Source organism: Strigops habroptila, chromosome W (genome assembly GCF_004027225.2).
Source record: "Strigops habroptila isolate Jane chromosome W, bStrHab1.2.pri, whole genome shotgun sequence".
In the NCBI taxonomy this organism is placed as follows: Eukaryota; Metazoa; Chordata; class Aves; order Psittaciformes; family Psittacidae; genus Strigops; species Strigops habroptila.
In genome coordinates this window covers 26,170,270-26,190,215 of record NC_044301.2, presented here as the reverse complement: position 1 = coordinate 26,190,215, position 19,946 = coordinate 26,170,270, and the positions used below count along the sequence as shown (strand labels likewise).

General features: G+C 43.2%; 1 protein-coding gene across 7 annotated transcripts in view; it reads left to right on the top strand.

Annotated features, from left to right (window-relative positions):
- LOC115618939 (UPF0183 protein C16orf70 homolog) overlaps positions 1-10,447 on the top strand; it is a 44,528-nt gene extending 34,081 nt beyond the window's left edge. For 3 of the 7 annotated variants that reach the window (XM_030510906.1, XM_030510908.1, XM_030510904.1), the window contains 6 exons: positions 399-442; positions 5,720-5,763; positions 7,069-7,127; positions 8,654-8,726; positions 9,159-9,244; positions 9,361-10,447. In XM_030510906.1, the coding sequence (XP_030366766.1) occupies positions 399-442; positions 5,720-5,763; positions 7,069-7,127; positions 8,654-8,726; positions 9,159-9,244; positions 9,361-9,430 (376 nt within the window). In that variant the 3' untranslated portion in view covers positions 9,431-10,447. Of the gene's footprint in view, positions 1-398; positions 443-5,719; positions 5,764-7,068; positions 7,128-7,630; positions 8,727-9,158 lie in introns of those variants that run through there. The other 4 variants (XR_003994869.1, XR_003994870.1, XM_030510905.1 and 1 more) reach the window with 4 other exon arrangements.
- The last annotated feature ends 9,499 nt before the right edge of the window (positions 10,448-19,946 follow it).

Here is a 19,946-nt window from a genome sequence, read left to right as displayed (position 1 = left end):
TATATTTAATACTTTTTAAATGTAAACTCTTCAGAGGAGGAATATGAGTTAACGAATAAGTGATTGTCTGATTTAAGCAGTTAGTGACAGAGAAATATATAGTACTGTTTCTAAGCTGAGTATTTCTCTATCCACTCTGTCTAAAAGCAGAGTTATTTGTGCTGAAGGACCTTTTGTGTCCTCTAGAAAATTGTTAGGACATTCCCAGGCTGCTGCCTTTTTTGATGTAGAAAATAGAAATGAGAACTTTTCTTAATCTATTAGCATTGAGACTCTCACTTTCATTTTATTCTTCATGTGACTTTTGTGCATTAAACTGGTTAAGAGCCCTAAGTTGTGCTATGCAGTTTATGTTGGTTTTTCTGTTTTCTAATAGTTTTACAATTTGCACTTTCTAGTTACCATCGCTGTGAATTCAAGATTCCACTAGTCATTAAGCAAGGTGAGTAGTTCATCTGTTGTCCTGCTTCAGGGGGCACATGCCACAACATGCTCAAAGGGGAGGTATGATCAGTTTTCATTTCTAATGCATCCTTCATTATCAGAGGATGCTAACAGCGCGAGTCATTTAGACGGAGGAGAAATTTTGGGGTTAGGTTTCTATTTAAGTGAAAAAGCTACTTCAGGGGACAGGTTAGCAGTTCTCTGATTTTACTTACAATACCTTTGTTTGTTTACTTGGATCATCTGAATATTTAGCTGCAATGTCACTAACTTTCTGTAATGCTGCCACTCTGCTAAAATCAGTTATCTTGTACCTGGAGGCTCAAAAATTGTAAGGCAGTGTTAGTCTGATCTGGTCTGTCCAATCCACAGGTAAACTTCCTAATGCTGAGCTTGCTCTTGAAAGGCTTATTCATGATATTGAATATTCTTCTGACAGACAGGGTATGCCACAAAGTGATCACACACTAGCTGTATAATATGCAGAGTTTATGAAACAAGCATACTAAAGCCAATAAGCACTCTAAAGCAAGCACACTGATGTGAATTAGGTAAATATCTCTCTCTATATAGCGAATAAGTACAATAAAGCAAATCAGAGATATAGGTATATAAGTAAAGTACCGGAGAGAGTTAGAAATGCATTAAATCATTACCATATAGAAAGAACAGAGATTAAGAAGAAATACATCACCAGTTACCACCGAATCATCATCCAGGCCCACACTTCAAGCTGGGAAGCCCCGTTGCAGCCGATGCCGGGAGTCTCAGGTAACTGGGAAAATTCCTACGTGGTGCGTCCACCCATAGGCGAGGCTTCTCTCTCGGCCACAAGAGGGTCCTGCTTTTATACCCTTATCAAAACAACTGGCTTTATGCCAAATCTCGAATTGTTTACTTGTGGGGCCATGCAGTTTCTCATGATCTCACCGTTGTCCACTCTGAGAGCGTTGGCCAGGTGCCCCAGTGCAGCCAAGTATGAAGATCATAGAACAGCTGCACACCTATGTTTTCCTGTCTCTTTCTGACAAACAGTCACGATGAACATAAACATATATACCAAATACACTGTGGCAAATAACATCCTTTGTTATGTGTCTCAGTCATGAGAGGGAATCAACTCTCAGCTAGGTTCCCATCCATTACAAATATAAACTGGTTTAGCTGGGAATGAGAACAAACATCCAGAATATGTTGGCTCTGTGTGCAGTTGTCTGTTGTGTTCACTTGAAAATCTCTACTTGAAAAAGTATATATATATAATCAGTAGTGCTGATTCCACAAGATACTAAGATGTGCCCAGCTGTCTGTAAGTGATCTCAACAAAGCATGAGGAACCTTGGTTGAAGATTGTAGTGATCAAGGTAGACTTCTTTCAATGTAGAATTAACTGGTGTACTAGAAAAGTGAGTATTTTGATTATCCAGGGAATACTGGATGCTGGGTAGGTTTTGGCCAGGAATGGTCTCCTCATTCTGACTGTTTTTTGCTGAAAGCACTTCCCTGTGTAAAGTGCAATTCTCCTGTGGCTGTCAACAGCAGATTGAGCATGTAGAGGAAAGAAACCTGGAAAAACAATGTCTGTATATACAAGCTTATATGAAAGTTGATTTGTACTTCAGCCAAGAGAATAAACATGAAAGTTCGCACTTTTTACATTGTTTTCCCTTAAGGTCATTGTGCAGTACTTCAAAGGCATTCATTTCTGCCTTTCCCCCCCCCCCACCTCAAGTAGTACCATGAATCTCTTCTGAATGTGTCTGGGTTTTTTCTGTTTCACTTTGTTTTTTAACCTCACCTTTCTAGTCTCTGCCTTATGTTCAGGACATGTAACAGGTTGCAAACAAATGTTATAAAATTTATGAAGAACCCATCTTCTTCCCTCTGGTGGCAGTGCCTGATGCAGCTTTATTAACTCCCTTCTGTGTAGTTCAACCAGACAAAAAAATGACAGCTAGAGTTCAAGTTGCACAGACACTCGACTCTTTCAGCATAAAGACAGCATGTTTATTTAGCAGGTGGAAAATACAGAGGAGCTTTCAATCAAATTAAAGACCATTTGCTATGTTGACTTCAGTGCCTAGGTCCATTTCCACTGCTTCAGGAAGTTGCTCTCAGTATTCAGAAGTCCCCAAATGTATGTACAAAACAGTACTTGAAACCATCAGCAAACAATTTCTTTTTAAGACTGTAAGCTTAAATGCATTGCTGTCCTTGCCTGCAGCTTTTTTTTATTATTTAGTAAGTAAACTATCTTTGTTTTTGAAAGAGTGGTATTTTAGCTGATTCCAGGCCTTGCCACCTCCCGAGTCTCCAGGTGTCAGTTTTAGCCAGCTTCCCTTCCAAGTGTGATGGAGTGTTTGGTCTCAATGAGTGGCTGTGCTAGGCATGTTAACTTAGAGCAAAGAGATGTAGTTTGCAATCCCAAGCACAACTACAGGCTGGGCAGAGAATGGATTGAGAGCAGCCCTGAGGAGAAGGACTTGGGGGTGTTGGTTGATGAGAAGCTCCCCATGACCCATCAGTGTGCGCTTGCAACCCAGAAACCTCCTGTGTGCTGGGCTGCATCCCCAACAGTGTGAGCAGCAGGTCAAGGGAGGTGATTCTCCCCCTCTACTGCACTCTGGGGAGCCCCCCCTGCAGTCCTGCATCCAGCTCTGGGGCAACAACACAAGAGGGATGTGAAACTGCTGGAGTGAGTCCAGAGGAGGCCACGGAGATGCTCCAACAGCTGGAGCACCTCTGTTCTGGAGACAGGCTGAGAGAGCTGGGCTTGTTCAGCCTGGAGAAGAGAAGGCTTTGGGATACCTTAGAGCAGCTTCCAGTGCCTAAAGGGGCCAACAAGAAATCTGAGAGGGACTTTGGACAAGGGCCTGTAGGGATAGGACAAGGGGGAATGGCTTTAAACTGAAAGAGGGGAGATTGAGATTAACTAATAGGAAGAAATTCTTCACTATGAGGGTGGTGAGGCCCTGGCACAGGTTGCCCAGAGAAGCTGTGGCTGCCCCATCCCTGGCAGTGTTCAAGGCCAGGTTGGACACAGGGGCTTGGAGCAACCTGGTCTAGTGGAAGGTGTCTCTGCCCATGGCAGGGGGTTGGAACTGGATGAGCTTTAAGGTCCCTTCCAACCCAAACCATTCTGTGACAGTTTCTTTTACGATGGCATTCTTCTATGTAAGATTACAGCTTAAGCATATAAAGTGTTAGAACTTGGAACTTGCTATAAATAGGTTTGTATAATCACCTTAACGAGAATTAAATCTGGCAAGGGATGTGAAAGATAACAGGAAAGGATTCTATAGGAACGCAGCAAATAAAAGACAGACTAGGGACAACATGGGCCCTCTCCGGAAGGTATTGGGAGAACTGGCTACCGTGGATTTGGAGAAGGCTGAGGTTCTCAATGACTTCTTTGCCTCAGTCTTCACTAGCAAATGCTCTGACCACACCACCCAAGTCTTGGAAGGCAGATGCGGGGACTGTGAGAATGAAGACCTTAGTCCCACTGTGGGGGAGGATGAGGTTCGAGACCATCTTAAGAACCTGAACGTGCACAAGTCCATGGGACCTGATGAAATCCATCTGTGGGTCCTGAAGGAGCTGGCGAATGAAGTTGCTAAGCCACTGTCCATCATATTTGAAAAATCATGGCAGTCAGGTGAAGTTCCTGATGACTGGAAGAAGGGTAATATAACCCCCATTTTCAAGAAGGGGAAAATAGAAGACCCAGGGAACTACAGACTAGTCAGTCTCACCTCTGTGCCTGGCAAAATCTTGGAGCAGATTCTCCTGGAAAGCATGCTAAGGCACATGAAAAACAATGAGGTGGTTGGTGACAACCAACATGGCTTCACTAAGGGGAAATCCTGCCTGACCAATTTGGTGGCCTTCTATGATGGGGCCATGGAACTGATGGACAGGGGCAGAGCAGTTGATGTCATCTACCTGGACTTGTGCAAAGCGTTTGACACTGTCCCACACGACATCCTTGTCTCTAAATTGGAGAGACATCAATTTGATAGATGGACCACTCGGTGGATAAAGAACTGGCCAGATGGCTGCACACTAAGAGTTGTGGTCAATGGCTCAATGTCCAGTTGGAGAACAGTAACGAGTGGTGTCCCTCAGGGATCGGTGTTGGGACCTGTCTTGTTCAACATCTTTGTCGGCGACATGGACAGTAGGATTGAGTGTGCCCTCAGCAAGTTTGCTGATGACACCAAGCTGTGTGGTTTGGTTGATATGCTGGAGGGAAGGGATGCCATCCAGAGGGACCTTGACATGCTTGTGAGGTGGGCCAATGCCAACCTTATGAAGTTTAACCAAGCCAAGTGCAAGGTTCTACACCTGGGTTGGGGCAATCCCAGGCACAGCTACAGGTTGGGTGGAGAAGAGATTCAGAGCAGCCCTGAGGAGAAGGACTTGGGGGTGTTGGTTGATGAGAAGCTTAACATGAGCTGGCAGTGTGCGCTTGCAGCCCAGAAAGCCAACCGTATCCTGAGCTGCATCAGGAGAAGTGTGACCAGCAGGTCAAAGGAGGTGATCCTGCCCCTCTACTCTGCTCTCGTGAGACCTCACTTGGAGTACTGTGTACAGTTCTGGTCTCCTCAACATAAGAAGGACATGGAGCTGTTGGAGCATGTCCAGAGGAGGGCCACAAGGATAAGGGTGTTGGAGTGCCTCCTGTATGAAGACAGGCTGAGAAAGTTGGGGCTGTTCAGCCTGGAGAAGAGAAGGCTGCATGGAGACCTCATAGCAGCCTTCCAGTATCTGAAGGGGGCCTACAAGGATGCTGGGGAGGGACTCTTCCTTAGGGACTGTAGTGGTAGGACAAGGGGTAACGGGTTCAAACTTAATCAAGGGAAGTTTAGATTAGATATAAGGAAGAAGTTCTTTACAGTGAGGGTGGTGAGGCACTGGAATGGGTTGACCAAAGAAGTTGTTAGTGTTCCATCCCTGGCAGTGTTCAAGGCCAGGTTGGACAGAGCCTTTGGTGACATGGTTTAGTGTGATGTGTCCCTGCCCATGGCAGGGGGGTTGGAACTAGATGATCTTAAGGTCCTTTCCAACCCTAACAATTCTATGATTCTATGAACTGGCATTTAATCAGTGTTGTTGATAATTCTGGTTGCTAGTAAGTGCTGGTAAATTTGTATATGAAGTGATCTAATGCTTGTATGTCTCCTGCTATCTGAACTAATCTCCCAAAATAAAGGATTATACAGGAGACTGTTTAAGCACAAACTATAAAGGCTTTTCTGGTTTTCTTTCATAGATGGTGCTGATTCACAGACAGAAACATGTACAACATACAGCAAGGTAAGTCCATGCAGAACTGAGTGCTTTCCTTCTTAAACCATCTACATGATCTATGCTGAATTTAAAATGCACTTTGAAGAAATAATAGTGGTTGTATCATCTTTTTTTAAAATAGAAAAGTTGAAGGCCAAAAGTTTTGTTAAGGATTGAAGCCATTTGTAGTAGCACACTTCAAGTAAACTAAATTATTACATTATTGCATGCTTTGCGTTTTAAGCTAGCTGCAGGTAGAAATAAAACAGTAAAATAAATGATATGGGAAAGCAATAGCAGTGCTAGATGAATGTTATCTGGAAGAGATATTTCTAAACAGAATTTTCACAGAGCTTTTCTGTTTAATGTAGTTCTTGAAGACATGTATTATTTAACAAGAGGTCCAGTGCTCTTCGACTTTCTTCTGAAGGGTGCTAGTAACAGGATGTTTCTTAGGCACCAGCAGGCCTTAGAGAAATGTCACTGCAGGTGTGACACCTCTTGATGACAGTGGGCTCCTTGAAGACTGTACAGCCTTACCGCCTAAATGAACCTCTCCACTGGGCAGTTGCTGCTGCATCTTTGAGAGCTACATCAAGTTGAAAAACTTCTCAAAAACTGTTAGGCAGAGTCTCTACAGCTAACATTCAGCCAGGGTCAGTGCTTCTCTCCTGGCTCCTGGGGTGCCAAATGAAGGCTTTCCTTGGTGAATTTTGGGTCCTATACTTGGAAGAAAGAATTGAAGTCAGCAACCTTGAAGCTGCCATTCTTTGCTTTTTGATTTGAATTACTTACACCCTTCAGTGCTTTGACTTATTTCAGTCTTGTGTGTGAAACTGCAGCTTCTTAGTAAGTCTGATTAGAGTCATGAAAACTGCTGGACATTCCCAATTATTAAATAGTGCTTTCCTCTTCCGAACTTGTCACTTAAATCAAGGAAAGACTTTCAGGAGAGGTAGCAGTGATGCTATTTTTCCTTCTGCAAGTGTATGTGAGAGGATATTTTGTTGAAGTTTCCCACAGCTGCTTTGTTCTCTGAGGTGTCCCTGAAATGCTACAAGACTCTACAGCTACATTTTACCCGTAAGACACATAGATTCCAATTCAAAACTTTTTTGAGACAAAAACGAGAATAAACCCTGAGAGGATTTCCTAGTAATGGATAGTTTCCACTACTGAGTACGGCTCCAGTCACAAAATACTTGTGTAAATAAAACCTCTGTGTTATTTGGCAAATGAGCATGCCACAGACAAACATTATGACACTTTTCCTGGATCAAAAGAGTTTTTTCTGTGTCTCATTTTAACACAAAGTCTTTCATGTATTTACAGTGGGACAGTATTCAGGATCTTCTGGGGCACCCTGTAGAGAAGCCGGTGGTACTTCACAGGTAGAGATCTCTATTTTGCTTGGCAGGGATTGAACTAATAACAGAGGATGAGTTTAGGCAGAGGAAGAGTGTTTATTGCACTAGTTACTTTTGGGCTGCTTTGCTGTTAAAGTTTCAGGCTTTTTGGCTGCTAACAAGACTAGATAGCTGCTCTCAGAGGAAATAGTGACATGCAGAATGAAAAAATTTTTCAACATTCCTTGAACTGTAAAATCCAGAGAAGAGCTAAGCACCATATAAAGTAGACTCTCTCTTTTTGTGTAATAAATTTTTTTTATTATTATTTTTTACACTAGTCACATGCATTTCAACAATGTGACATCCTGCAGCAGCGCGTAGTATGTATGAGAGCAGTCTGTCTGAAGAAGTTTTGCTTTTATGAACGTACATGGTGGTTCTGCAGTTCCTTTGGGCTGACTGAAGATGGAATAGTCCTTACAGTTGCTGTGTTTCTACAGGGATTGAGCTGGGTCTTGGGTTAAATAGGCATTATCTGTTTGTAGAGTTACCATTCTATGATATGAAACTATGATTTATCTCAGGACAAGTGTAAGTCATGGGTACTGTGAAAATACTGCAGCAATTTCAGATACAGCAAACAAGGTATTTTCAAAAGGCTTTCATATGACTTTGAGGTTTGGGGGTGTTTTTTTCCCTTTTTTCCCCTAAATCATTGTGCTCTTTTTTCCCCTTTATTCTTGTTTTATGCCAGTGAGATCGTTAGAGCAGAAGCTATGTGAAGTAAAGCTGAGGTGAAATAGTGATTACCCTAGAGCCTTTCTATTTTTCATCTGTGGTGTAGAGAGCAGTTCAACCAGAGTTTGCTTTACTGAGCACATCTCAGATGTCTCAGACATACAATCTGAGGAACTGACCAGTTAAAAGAAAGGCCAAAAGATAAATATTTCCGGGGGTGTGGGGGGTGTGGTGGTGTTGGCTATAATCTAAAATCCATTGCAGTCAGCAGGAGTCTGCCATTGTCATATATATGTCCAAGATACATTAATATTGAAAAATACTGTTTAATAAAATTTGGATTATTTTATTTCAGCATCTTACGGGGTAATTTAATTAACATGATAAAACCAGTGGATTAATAGACAGCATATAGTAAATACATATGGTAGAGGCTGAGACAAAGTAGATTTAAGAGTGGCAAAGGATCTTGCACAAAAATAATTTATAGTAAGTTACATGGTGCTTCTCTCTTCCTATGGATCTGTTTATTTTCAGGGTTCTTCCTGTTCAAGTTAAGTGAAAGAGAGTTTTCCTGTTGAGGTTGTTAGTAACTTGTTCATTACTTTTTCCCTGAGTATTAATAATGGCTCTGTGACATGAAGCAGAGGTATCCTCTGGCTCACTTGGGAGTCTAGCAGTAGTGTTGCATAACATAGATTTGTTTTCTTTTGATGAAAGCCATGATAAAGATGCTGTAATTTACCCTGTATCACTGAGTGGTTATTCATCCCTAAAATGTTCCCAATACTCATACCTCCATCTTTATCCCCCCCCTCTTTTCTGTTCAGGTCATCATCTCCAAACAACACTAACCCATTTGGGTCAACCTTTTGCTTTGGACTGCAACGAATGATCTTTGAGGTTAGGAGAAAAACTTTTCATATTTGCTTGAGCAAGAGAAGATGAGGAGTTTGCTGTGCTTATGATTGGCTTCTTATTTCCCATTTCAATTATAGGCCCCCCCCCCCTTTTTTTTTTTCTTTTTGAGTTTACTGGCAGAGACAGGCAACTTCTCTGAGGTTGTATATTTGCATGTTAAAGCTGGAACTTCAAGTTTGGCACCTAGAACTCGTTCTAGCGGGAGATGCATGCACTCTGTTCTGAGTAGTGGTGGAGCATGTTTAGATCTAGAGACCATTTTTAGGAACTAGCCAAGAGCTTGTTGCTTGCTTTTCCCCCCCCCCCCCCCCTCCTCAGGCAGATCAGTTCCATATTCACTATTTTCACTCTTTAGAGTTCCTGTTTGGTGTGCAATTCTTCTAATTTCCCTTTTTCCCTGCTGTCCTTTTGCAGGTGATGCAGAATAATCACATAGCTTCTGTTACTTTGTATGGCCCAACGCGGCCCAGCAGCCAGTTGAGAACATTGGACCTTCCCCAGTGAGCATCCCCTACAAAGTCAGCTAATCTCAATGCTACGAAATTAGTACAGCGTGCCTTGATTTGCTGCCACTTATAATATGGAAAGCATGTTATGATTTAGTTTTTTCAGTAAGCCTTTCCACCCAGGAACGGTGTGGAGGGGAAATTCTCTCAACCATTCATCATGGGGCATGGAACTGTTGATGGAGGAAAGCAGCTTAGGTGCCTGTGCCGTCGTTTATTCCTCTCCGTTGCCCTCATCCTGTGCAGCACAGACCCAAAGAGACTGTCCTTCTTTCTCAGCTGGCAGAAGGTGGAAATGGAAGAGGGGCACGTAATGACTGCGAGAGTTAAAAGCACAAACTTTCTGAGCCTTGGAGCATCTGGAAGCAGGTATTGATTTTAGTCTGTGTTATTGTATTGATGTGGTGGTTACATTTTAAGAAAACGTGTGTGTGTGTGTGTGTGTGTATCTATAAACACATCAGTATTTCTGTGGCTTAGGACATTGTACCAAGTGTGACAAGAATGTATATATGTCCATGATTTCAGGCACCACATCTTTGTGTAACTTTAGACCAAGCAAGTAGCACGTGCATAATACTTGGTTGTAATATTTGCACTACATACACTTTAATTACTTGATAAACGTTTTATCTTTACTGAGGAGCATCTGTGTACTGGGTGTAAGTGGGGTGATGGTTATTTAATGTACGCTGCGCATAAAGCTTATTTATACAGTGGATCGAATTTATCCACCTTCCTGCACTAATATGTACTTGATATGCTGAAACAATTTTTTTTCTCCCATGGCTGGTTTACTAATTTTTTTTCATATGCAGTTTCAGAAACAATAACAATAAATTCTGGAAGAGGTTATTTCTATGATTGAATTATGTTTTAGTGAAAAGATTTAATACAATTTTTCATACTAGGGAAAAATTTAATGAAGAAAGTGTTGCCTGTTCCAAAATCCCTTATTCTGTTCTGTTTCCTTAGAGAAAGAACAGCTGTATATAATGGTATCTCAGAAGGAAATTCCCGAGCTCTGCCATCACCAGGAAAACCTTTTCTGTAACTTTTGATGTATGACTTTAATTTATGCCAAAGGTTTAGCCAAAGACATCCTTTATTGTAGTTTCACTATTTCTGTACATAGATGCTAACTGCACACCCCACCCCAGCAGACAGGATATAGGCTTCTTTCTAGTTGGGAGATGCTGCTTGTGACATTTTATCCCAGGAGGATATTCTAGGTTTCTAGTTCTCTTACCAGTCCTATTTGGGGGAAATAGATGGTCTGTCTTTGAAATATTGAACCCTTTTTAAAAATGGACAAGACAAATGTATAATTTTATCCCATTTTTAATATTTTGGTGTCGCAACTTGTGATACATAGATGAAGATTTTATGAGTTTTACTATGTGTACAGATTTTGTAAATATGACATTTTTGTAATTTTAACTCCATGTACAGTATAGTCCTGTATAGTTTATCAATGAATGAGAGAGAGGAAATTGAATGTTAACTGAAGTTTTGGATCCTGGACCAGTAGCAGGGATAAATGGGGGGGGGGGGGGGGAGGTGTGTGAAACATTCTTTACCATTTAGTCTTCCTGTATACTGTGATACTCTAAACTGTTTTGCTAAAACAAACAAAAAAAAGCCCCATGGAGAATCTAATGGATAAGGAAAAAGTTACTGTTTACCTTTATCCCTAGGTGTCACTCCTGTTGAATCCCTGTTCAATCTGTGCTGTCTCCTGTGATCATTGCTTGCTAAGAAAATTCTATGCCTCAACCTCCCTTTTGTTTCCTCTCTAATTTTAATTTCATTTTACATAGCCCTTCTGTAAATTAAATGGAATAATAATGAGCATGTACACGGAAAGAAAAATAAGAGTTACTGGTTTTGTGTTAAATACAGTTGCTGAGTGTTTTCATAATAAAATCATGGATGGTCTTGCTTTTGTTATCAATTAGTTCTTTTTATTTTACATCTCTTTGAGATGTCACATTTGAAGTACCTGACTAGTCTTCCTTCTTTACAGCCCATACAGTATGTTCTCCAAAGAAAGAGTATAAAAACCAATATAACTTGCAGTCTCTTTCCTAGTGTATTATTATTTTATGCCCTGAAGTGGAGAAGGAAAGTCTTTAAACTGTGGTAAATAACACTGTGGCTTCTGTATTGGGTTCAAAAATGCAATTGCTATACTCATGTCAGCCTTTAGGTAGCATGAAAATGGATCAGGCTTCAAAGACTTCAAATATTTCACAGCAGAATGAAAGACATGCCTGCAGTAAAAGAAGCAAACATGAATTCTCACACTGCTTTCTTGTGCCCTAAGGTACTTCAACAGCAAAGCATTGAAGTCTGCTTACCCTGAAATAGATTAGAGGTTAATGCAGGGCATACGAGATGGGATTCCTGTTTGCATTCGTGTTTCTCCTGCAGTGGCTGTGTAATGTAGGGTAAAACACTCGGCTCTCCCTCCTCTAGCATTCTTCAGTTTTGGAATATAAAATGACCTCACATAGTGCTTGGCTCAGTGTGCTCTGGGAGAATTTGATGACCTCTCAATTGAGATGGTATGCATGCTTATGCTTGTTACTAAAATATGACAGCAATCCTGCTAATAATGTCAGGTAATTTTAATCCTTTAATTGCTCCTTTTCTAATAAAGGCTCCAGGTTAGCTGCAGGAGGAGATAAATTCTTGATGGGATGATTTGAGTAATGGCTACACAGATGCTACCACTATCGTGCTCTTGAGCACGTTCAGTTGAAATTCTTCAGAAGTGTGAGGTTAGGGCTGCTGCTATAGCATGCACCTCGAGACTTAGGGCAGGATGTCAGCAGCTAACCAAAGGTATTTAACAGCTGCAGTGACTCCCATCTTTGCTTGTAATGCTCTGGCAAGTCAAAGCAACTAAAACAGTGTAGATAATAAAATGTGCTCTTTTAACAGCACAGGTACTTCTCTAGGTCAGTCCCTTCATCATGACAAGTTGCTCTGTGACAGACAAAAATTAAAGGCAACTTTGCATCTTGGCCACTGCTGCTGGGCTGAGCATGAAGCATTTGACTTTTGGGAGAGGCAGAGCTGAAGAAGGGCTCAGGGAGATAACATGGAGGCAACTCTTCCTGGTGTCATAACCCTTCCTTTGTGATTGCAGCTGTTCCTAACTCGCTTCTCTGAGATGTTTTGATTTGTTTGCTGCTATTTGGACCAAGCCAAGCTGTTCCTGTGCTGATGCATTAGGGGAGCTGGTGTGGTGCCTTAAGGACTTGCTGGCATGAGAAGTTTAGGATTGAAGGGTGGGGGTTTGTGGTGGTTTGGAATTGCCAGAATGAAGAGAGGAAGGGATAGAGGAGCTCTGGGGAAGAAGGCAAGGATGGCAGTGTTAGCAGGAAGGAACGGCTGGGACAAGGCTGGTGGCACATTTTGATGTGTGCCTTTTTCCTTTGTGTGGAAATTAAGAGTGTGTGTGTGTCTGCTTAACTTGAATATTGCCGTATTTGCCACAGTGTTTCATTTGTTTACACCAAATAAAACTGATGGTTGTGCCCTTCTTTGGGAGGTGAAGCTGACATTTCATCCTGTATTCCTTAGGCCTGCATGCAGTCCCTGGGATCCTGTGAATATTATGGGCAGTGCTGCACAGATCAGCGCTGCTGTGTAACACTAGTTTTTTGGGTTGGTTTTTTTTTTTATTATTTTTATTTTTTTTTCTGAAATGGTAATCAGGTGGTGTGTGAGAACTGATTCATATACTCATGATCATTCACATTCCAGAACTCTCATCAGATCTGTTTAAAACAAATCTTCCCTACAGCTCAGTTGCAGCAAGATAGCGATTAATCAGTACCAGGGGCTGGCTGGAGGTTAGGTTCCAGCTGGTGTTTTCCAAAGGGGGAAACTGAGGGTGTTGGTGCCCACTTCGCAGTGACTTTCTCCATGTTGTTAGAGCCTGTTAGTCACTTTTAGTCACTTAAGAACCCTGCTGAGCTGAATTTCTGTTAGGTTTTGTTTGACAGCTCCAAATGGATATGAGAGTAAATCTGCGTTTGTGAAGCTGTGTGGCTCTTTGAAAGAAATGTGATGTCCAAGCTGCAGTGATTTACTTCCTTCAGAGTATTCGGACAAGGACCAAGGTGTTTTTAATTGGACCTCCTTTATCTTGATTACCCCAACACAAAGCACTCTCCTCTCTGGTTGAACCTGTCAGACATAACCCGATGCTCATGTGTAGCCAAATAAATATATCACTGTGTTTGAAGAGTTAAAATACAAATTAGTTGTTTCTTTTCATGTAAGACATGGCCCAGGATGTTTCAGAGATAAGGTAAGGTTGAAGCAAAATAAGGGGAAATTAAAAATGGAGCTTACTGAAGATGTGACTCTTGAGCATTAGAAATAGGATCAGGAGTTAATGAAGCAGGAGGATTTGTTCAAGGCCAGGGTATAACCAGTTCATCAAGTGAAAACCCCACCTGAGAAAGGATTTGTTTTTGCAGGGAATGTATCTGTTACTTGGAGGGATCAGGTGAAACTTAAACACCATATTCTCTACCTATGTGAATTTTAGCTGTAACTAATAAGACATTTAAACAGTGACTTTATCTGCCAAACCTTACATCCAAGGCTCTTGTTTGTGGGGATGTATATTTTTCCAGCAGGAAAAAATCATTCCTTTTCATGATCTGGGAGCGCTGACTGCTTGAAACAGCAGGAAAGGTAAGCTGGAGTTTGCAGAGTAGCTCATTACTGGGGTGTAAGATACCATTATAGCAGTAACTTGTTCTGGACTAGGCTGCAGTGATTTAACATAACCTTTTCTCTTTCATACCATAATTAATTCCCCTTTAAATGTTACTAGTTACAACTGCCTCTTGCAATTTCAGAAGCTGTTTTTTAAGTACCTTAATGTTTCACACCTATGCTACATATTCCACTTAGTGCCTAAGTTTGATTCTAGTATTAATATCTTTCAGATAAATGTTTAGTTTAAATACCAGTCACCAAAAAATCCCTGCATGATTATGCAATGTGCAGCCTAATCAACTAAGTAATCAAAACAGCCTGAATCACTGCATTCCCTTTTCACCTCTGTTTGTATCCGTTAGACAAACCAAATCCCTGAAATCCCGAGTTTACCCTGGTCCTCTCAGGGGAGTTCGGTTGCATCCACAAGTATGGATGTTACTAAGATTATTTCACACTTTTCTACTGCATCTGTCACTGTAGAGAGTGTTTGCCTTAATATCATGCCTTTATTCTTGCCCAGCTCACTCAGACCCCTAGGGACAAGGCAGTCACTGCAGACCTGTGTTGTTTTATTTTTCTCTGGTCTCAGCATGGGGATTGTCAGTGGATGGGCTGGGATATGGAGGAGGAGAGACAAGATCTGTTGTCATGGATTAAGCCCAGCTGGTAACTCAGAACCATGCAGCCCTTTGCTTACTTCCCTGCTTCTTCCTTCCCCCGCTCCCAGAGGGATGGGGAGGAGAATCAAAAGAATGTAACTCCCACAGGTTGAGATAAGAACAGTCCAGTAATTAAATATAATAAAAAAACACTACTACTGCTATCACCAATAATAATAATGATAAGGGAAATAACAAGGGGAGAGGATACAATTGCTCACCACCTGCTGACTGATACCCAGCTCGACCCAAGCAGCGATCTGGCCTTCCAGGTAACTGCCCCCAGTTTATATACTGGGCATAACGTGCAGTGGTATGGAATACCCCTTTGGCTAGTTTGGGTCATGTGTCCTGTCTCTGCTTCCTCCTGGCTTCCCCTCCTCACTGGCAGAGCATGAGACTGAAAAAGTCCTTGATGGGAGTAAACATTACTTAGCAACAACTAAAAACATGGGTGTGTTATCAGTGTTATTCTCAGGCTAAAGTGGAAAACACAGCACTGCGCCAGCTACTAAGAAGGAGAAAAATGACTGCTACAGCTGAACCCAGGACACCAGGAAAATAGCCACCCTTATTCCATACCATTCACGTCATGCGCAGATCCCACATTTTTTCAATGTACCATCGCTTTTGTCTTTTTTAGATATATATATGCACAGAGACATATCATTCCTTAGTCCATGGACCAGCACTATTAAGTTTGCTGAATTCATTCAGTCCATGATGTCAGGCTCCATCTCTAGTAACAATCTCTAAGGGCAGGAGGGATGGTGTGTAGTGCTGGATTGTTGTCTGCTGATGACACCACCAAACTCATCTGGTCACTGCTGAGCTCGTCTGGTTTCATCAAAGTTCATTCTTTGTTGGGGTGATGATCGGAGGGAAGTCAGAGTCGGTCGATGGTGACCTGAGGACAGTTCTGCTGCTGCCGGTTTTTCCCATGACTTTTTTCTCTGATGATGATCATGACAGCAAATATCTTTTCAAAGCCCAGAGTGGTGGAGATGGGCATCCAGCTGAGGGGCTATAGAAGTGTTATACAGCAGGCAACAGCATACAATTGAGTTCATTGGCTGTTTTCCCCCAAAATTAAATCCCTTTGAGGTACACACTGGACTTCCCCTTCTTCCCGCATAACTCCTCAACTATATCCAGGTTCCTGAGCAAAAGCAATCCTACGAATGGGTTTAACTTTACCTGAAGCAGGAATAACACAGACTATCTTCCCCAGCAAATTCTTTATGTGCACCACAGGAACTTTATCCCCCTCTACAGTACATAAAAGTTCTGATTGGGCTGGGCCAGCCCTGTTGGCAGATCCCCTAGTGTTGACCAACCAGGTGGCTTTTGGTAAATGTGTATCCCAGTGTTTGAAAGTCCCACCACCCATTGCTCTCAGTGTAGTTTTTAATAGCCCATTGTACCATTGCAATTTCCCAGAGGCTGGTGCATGGTAGGGGATGTGATATACCCACTCAATGCCATGCTCTTTGGCCCAAGTGTCTATGAGGTTGTTCCGGAAATGAGTCCCATTGTCTGACTCAATTCTCTCTGGGGTGTTGTGATGCCACAAGACTTGTTTCTCAAGGCCCAGGATAGTGTTCCGGGCAGTGGCGTGGGGCACAGCATATGTTTCCAGCCAGTGGTTGCTTCCACCATGGTGAGCACATGGCACTTGCCTTGGCGGGTTGGTGGGAGTGTGATATAGTCAATCTCCCAGGCCTCCTGATATTTGTACTTCAGCCATCATCCTCCATACCAGAGAGGCTTTAACCACTTGGCTTGCTTAATTGCAGCACGTTTCACATAGATGAATAACCTGGGCAATAGTGTCCATTGTTACGTCCACCCCTTGATGACGAGCCCATCTATATGTTGCATCTCTGCCTTGATGGCCTGAGGTGTCATGGGCCCACCGGGCTAAAAATATTTCACCCTTTTGTTGCCAATCTAAAATCATCTGAGCCACTTCAGTCTCAGCAGCTTTATTCACCTATTGGTTGTTCCGGTGTTCCTCAGTGGCCCGACTCTTGGGTACATGAGCACCTACGTGGCGTACCTTCACCACCAGGTTCTGCACCCAGGCAGCGATACCTTGCCACAGTGCAGCAGCCCAGATGGGTTTACTTCTGCGTTGCCAGTTGCTCTGCTTCCATTGCTGCAACCACCCCCACAGGGCATTTGCCACCATCCATGAGTCAGTATAGAGATAAAGTACTGGCCATTTTTCTCGTTCAGCAATGTCCAAGGCCAGCTGGATGGCTTTCACCTCTGCAAACTGACTCGATTCACCCTCTCCTTCAGCACTTTCTGCAACTTGTCCCAGGGGACTCCATACAGCTGCCTTCCATCTCCAATGCTTTCCCACAATATGGCAGGACCCATCAGTAAACAAGGCATATTGCTTTTCACTCTCTGACAGTTCATTATATGGTGGGGCCTCTTCAGCACGCGTCACCTCCTCGTCTGGTGACATCCCAAAATCTTTGCCCTCTGGCCAGTCCATGATGACTTCTAGAATTCCTGGACGACTGGGATTTCCTATTCGAGCTCGTTGTGTAATTAGTGCAGCCCATTTACTCCATGTAGCATCAGTTGCATGATGTGTAGAGGAGACCCTGCCTTTGAACATCCAGCCCAGCACAGGCAACCGGGGTGCCAGGAGGAGCTGCGCTTCAGTTCCAATCACTTCTGAGGCAGCTCGAACCCCTTCATAGGCTGCCAGTATCTCTTTTTCAGTGGGAGCATAGCTGGCCTCGGATCCTTTATATCCCCGACTCCAAAAGCCGAGGGGTCGACTTCGAGTCTCCCCTGGAGCTTTCTGCCAGAGGCTCCAGGTGGGACCATTCTCCCTGGCTGTGGTATAGAGCACATTTTTCACATCTGGCCCGGCCCAGACTGGTCCAATGTCTGCTGCATGAACTATTTCTCATTTAATTTGTTGAAAGGCTTGTTGTTGCTCAGGGCCCCATTTGAAATTATTCTTCTTCCGGGTCACATGATAGAGAGGGCTTGCTTTCTTGTTAGTTGGTGGAGACATTGCTGTTATCTTCTTGATCACATCTGTGGGAATCTGGCAATATCCATCTTGCCATTTTATTCCCAAAAATTGAATCTCCTGTGCAGGTCCCTTGACCTTACTCCGTTTTATGGCAAAACCAGCCTTCAGCAGGATTTGGATTATCTTCCTCACTTTCTCAAAAACTTTTTCCACTATATCGCCCCACTAGATGATGTCTTCAATGTATTGCAGGTGTTCTGGAGGTTGTCCCTGTTCCAGTGCAGTCTGGATCGGTCCATGGCAGATGGTAGTGCTGTGTTTCCACCCCTGGGGCAGTCGGTTCCAAGTGTACTGGACGCCCCTCCAAGTAAAAGCAAACTGTGGCCTGCATTCTGCTGCCAAAGGGATTGAGAAAAATGCATTGTCAATATCACTTGTGGCATCCCCCTTGGCTGCCTTTGACTCCAGTTCATATTGAAGTTCTAGCATGTCTGGTACAGCAGCACTCAATGGTGGTGTGACTTCGTTCAGGCCACGATAGTCTACTGTTAATCTCCACTCTCTGTTAGACTTTTGCACTGGCCATATGGGGCTATTAAAGGGTGAGCGGGTCCTGCTGATCACTCCTTGGCTCTCTAGTCTACGGATCCGCTTATGGATGGTGTTGCATGAAAGGGTAAAATAATTTGGCAGAAAATAAACCCCCTTGCTTTCCAGCTGGTCCTCAGATATTAGAGGGGCTGGGTGCGGCTAGGCTTAGATTCTGAGTGATGCCCAATTTGCCACTATCAGTCCGGTCGCATTCAATATATTGAATAATCACGATTCCAGATGCACTAATAGTGCACTGCACCTTCATTCTAATCGTGCTCATGAACTAGCAGGGCCACACTGAGGGAGCTGGTCGCATTCAATGAGAGATTTACGATTAGCTACTTAAACAGTGCAGTTTATTAAAGCAACAGATACAGGTTCTTGTGGATTGCTGGTGATAAATACACTGTCTGCAAAAGCACGTGCAAATAATAAAGTATACAACCACGTGACAAAGTTATGAATAATACAGCCTGGCTTTAAAGTATAAAAATAAAATTAACTCTATATAGAGATTCCTAATTTTCCCGGGGAAGCACTGGATACAGTGCAAGTCTTACCCAAAGGCGTCCCTATGGGGGTGTCCTGGGTTCAGCTATAGCAGTCATTTTTCTCCTTCTTAGTAGCTGGTGCAGTGCTATGTTTTTTAACTTTCAGCCTGGGAACAACGCTGATAACACCGATGTTTTTAGTTGTTGCTAAGTAATGTTTATTCCAACCAAGGACTTTCTCAGTCTCATGCTTTGCCAGGGAGGAGGGGAAGCCGGGAGGAAGCAGAGACAGGACACCTGACCCAAACTAGCCAAAGGGGTATTCCATACCACAGCACGTCATGCCCAGTATATAAACCGGGGGGAGTTACCCGGAAGGCCCAGATCACTGCTCGGGTCGGGCTGGGTATCGGTTGGCGGGTGGTGAGCAATTGTATCCTCTCCCCTTGTTATTTCACTAATCATTATTATCATTGGTGGTAGCAGTAGTGGTTTGTATTATACCTTAGTTGTGGGACTGCTCTTATCTCAACCCGTGGGAGTTACATTCTTCCGATTCTCCTCCCCATCCCTCCGGGAGCGGGGGGAGGAAGGGGGGGAGTGAGCAAGCGGCTGTGTGGTTCTGAGTTACCGGCTGGGCTCAAACCACGACAGGGGGGGAAGAAAGGTCCAGCCTGTCGACTTGTCCCAGGAGTCGAGAGTAGTCTGCTGATGGGGTCTTCCTCCGCTCATCCACGATGATGTCTTCCCTAATGCCCCCCACTTTTTGGGTCTTTTTTATACTATTTTTCACTTTCAAGGTGGAACTTGAGTGACTCTAGTCATACATACCTTTATTGTTATTGGTGTAAATTTTCCTCGCTTCGCTTTTAAAGGTATATGCCACAAAAAATTCAAAGAGCATGCTCAAAGAGGGGTGGTCTCACTTTGGAGGCGGGTAGCATTGGAGGTGGAGGTGTGTTTTCGTATTAAAATGCATTATAATGAAGCAAAGTTCACACAAAGGACAGCATTTTGTCAAAAGATGACAGGCCGTTGGCTCAGGGCAGCAAGTATGCAGCTTATCAGTTTTAAGTACCACCTAGTTCCCATCTCTGCTGGTGTTATGGCAGAGTTTGGCCACAGAATCCTCACTCTGCTCCATCCTCCATCAAGCAATGTTGCCACGGGAACCGCTGTGGACTGAATTCCTGGCATACCACGTG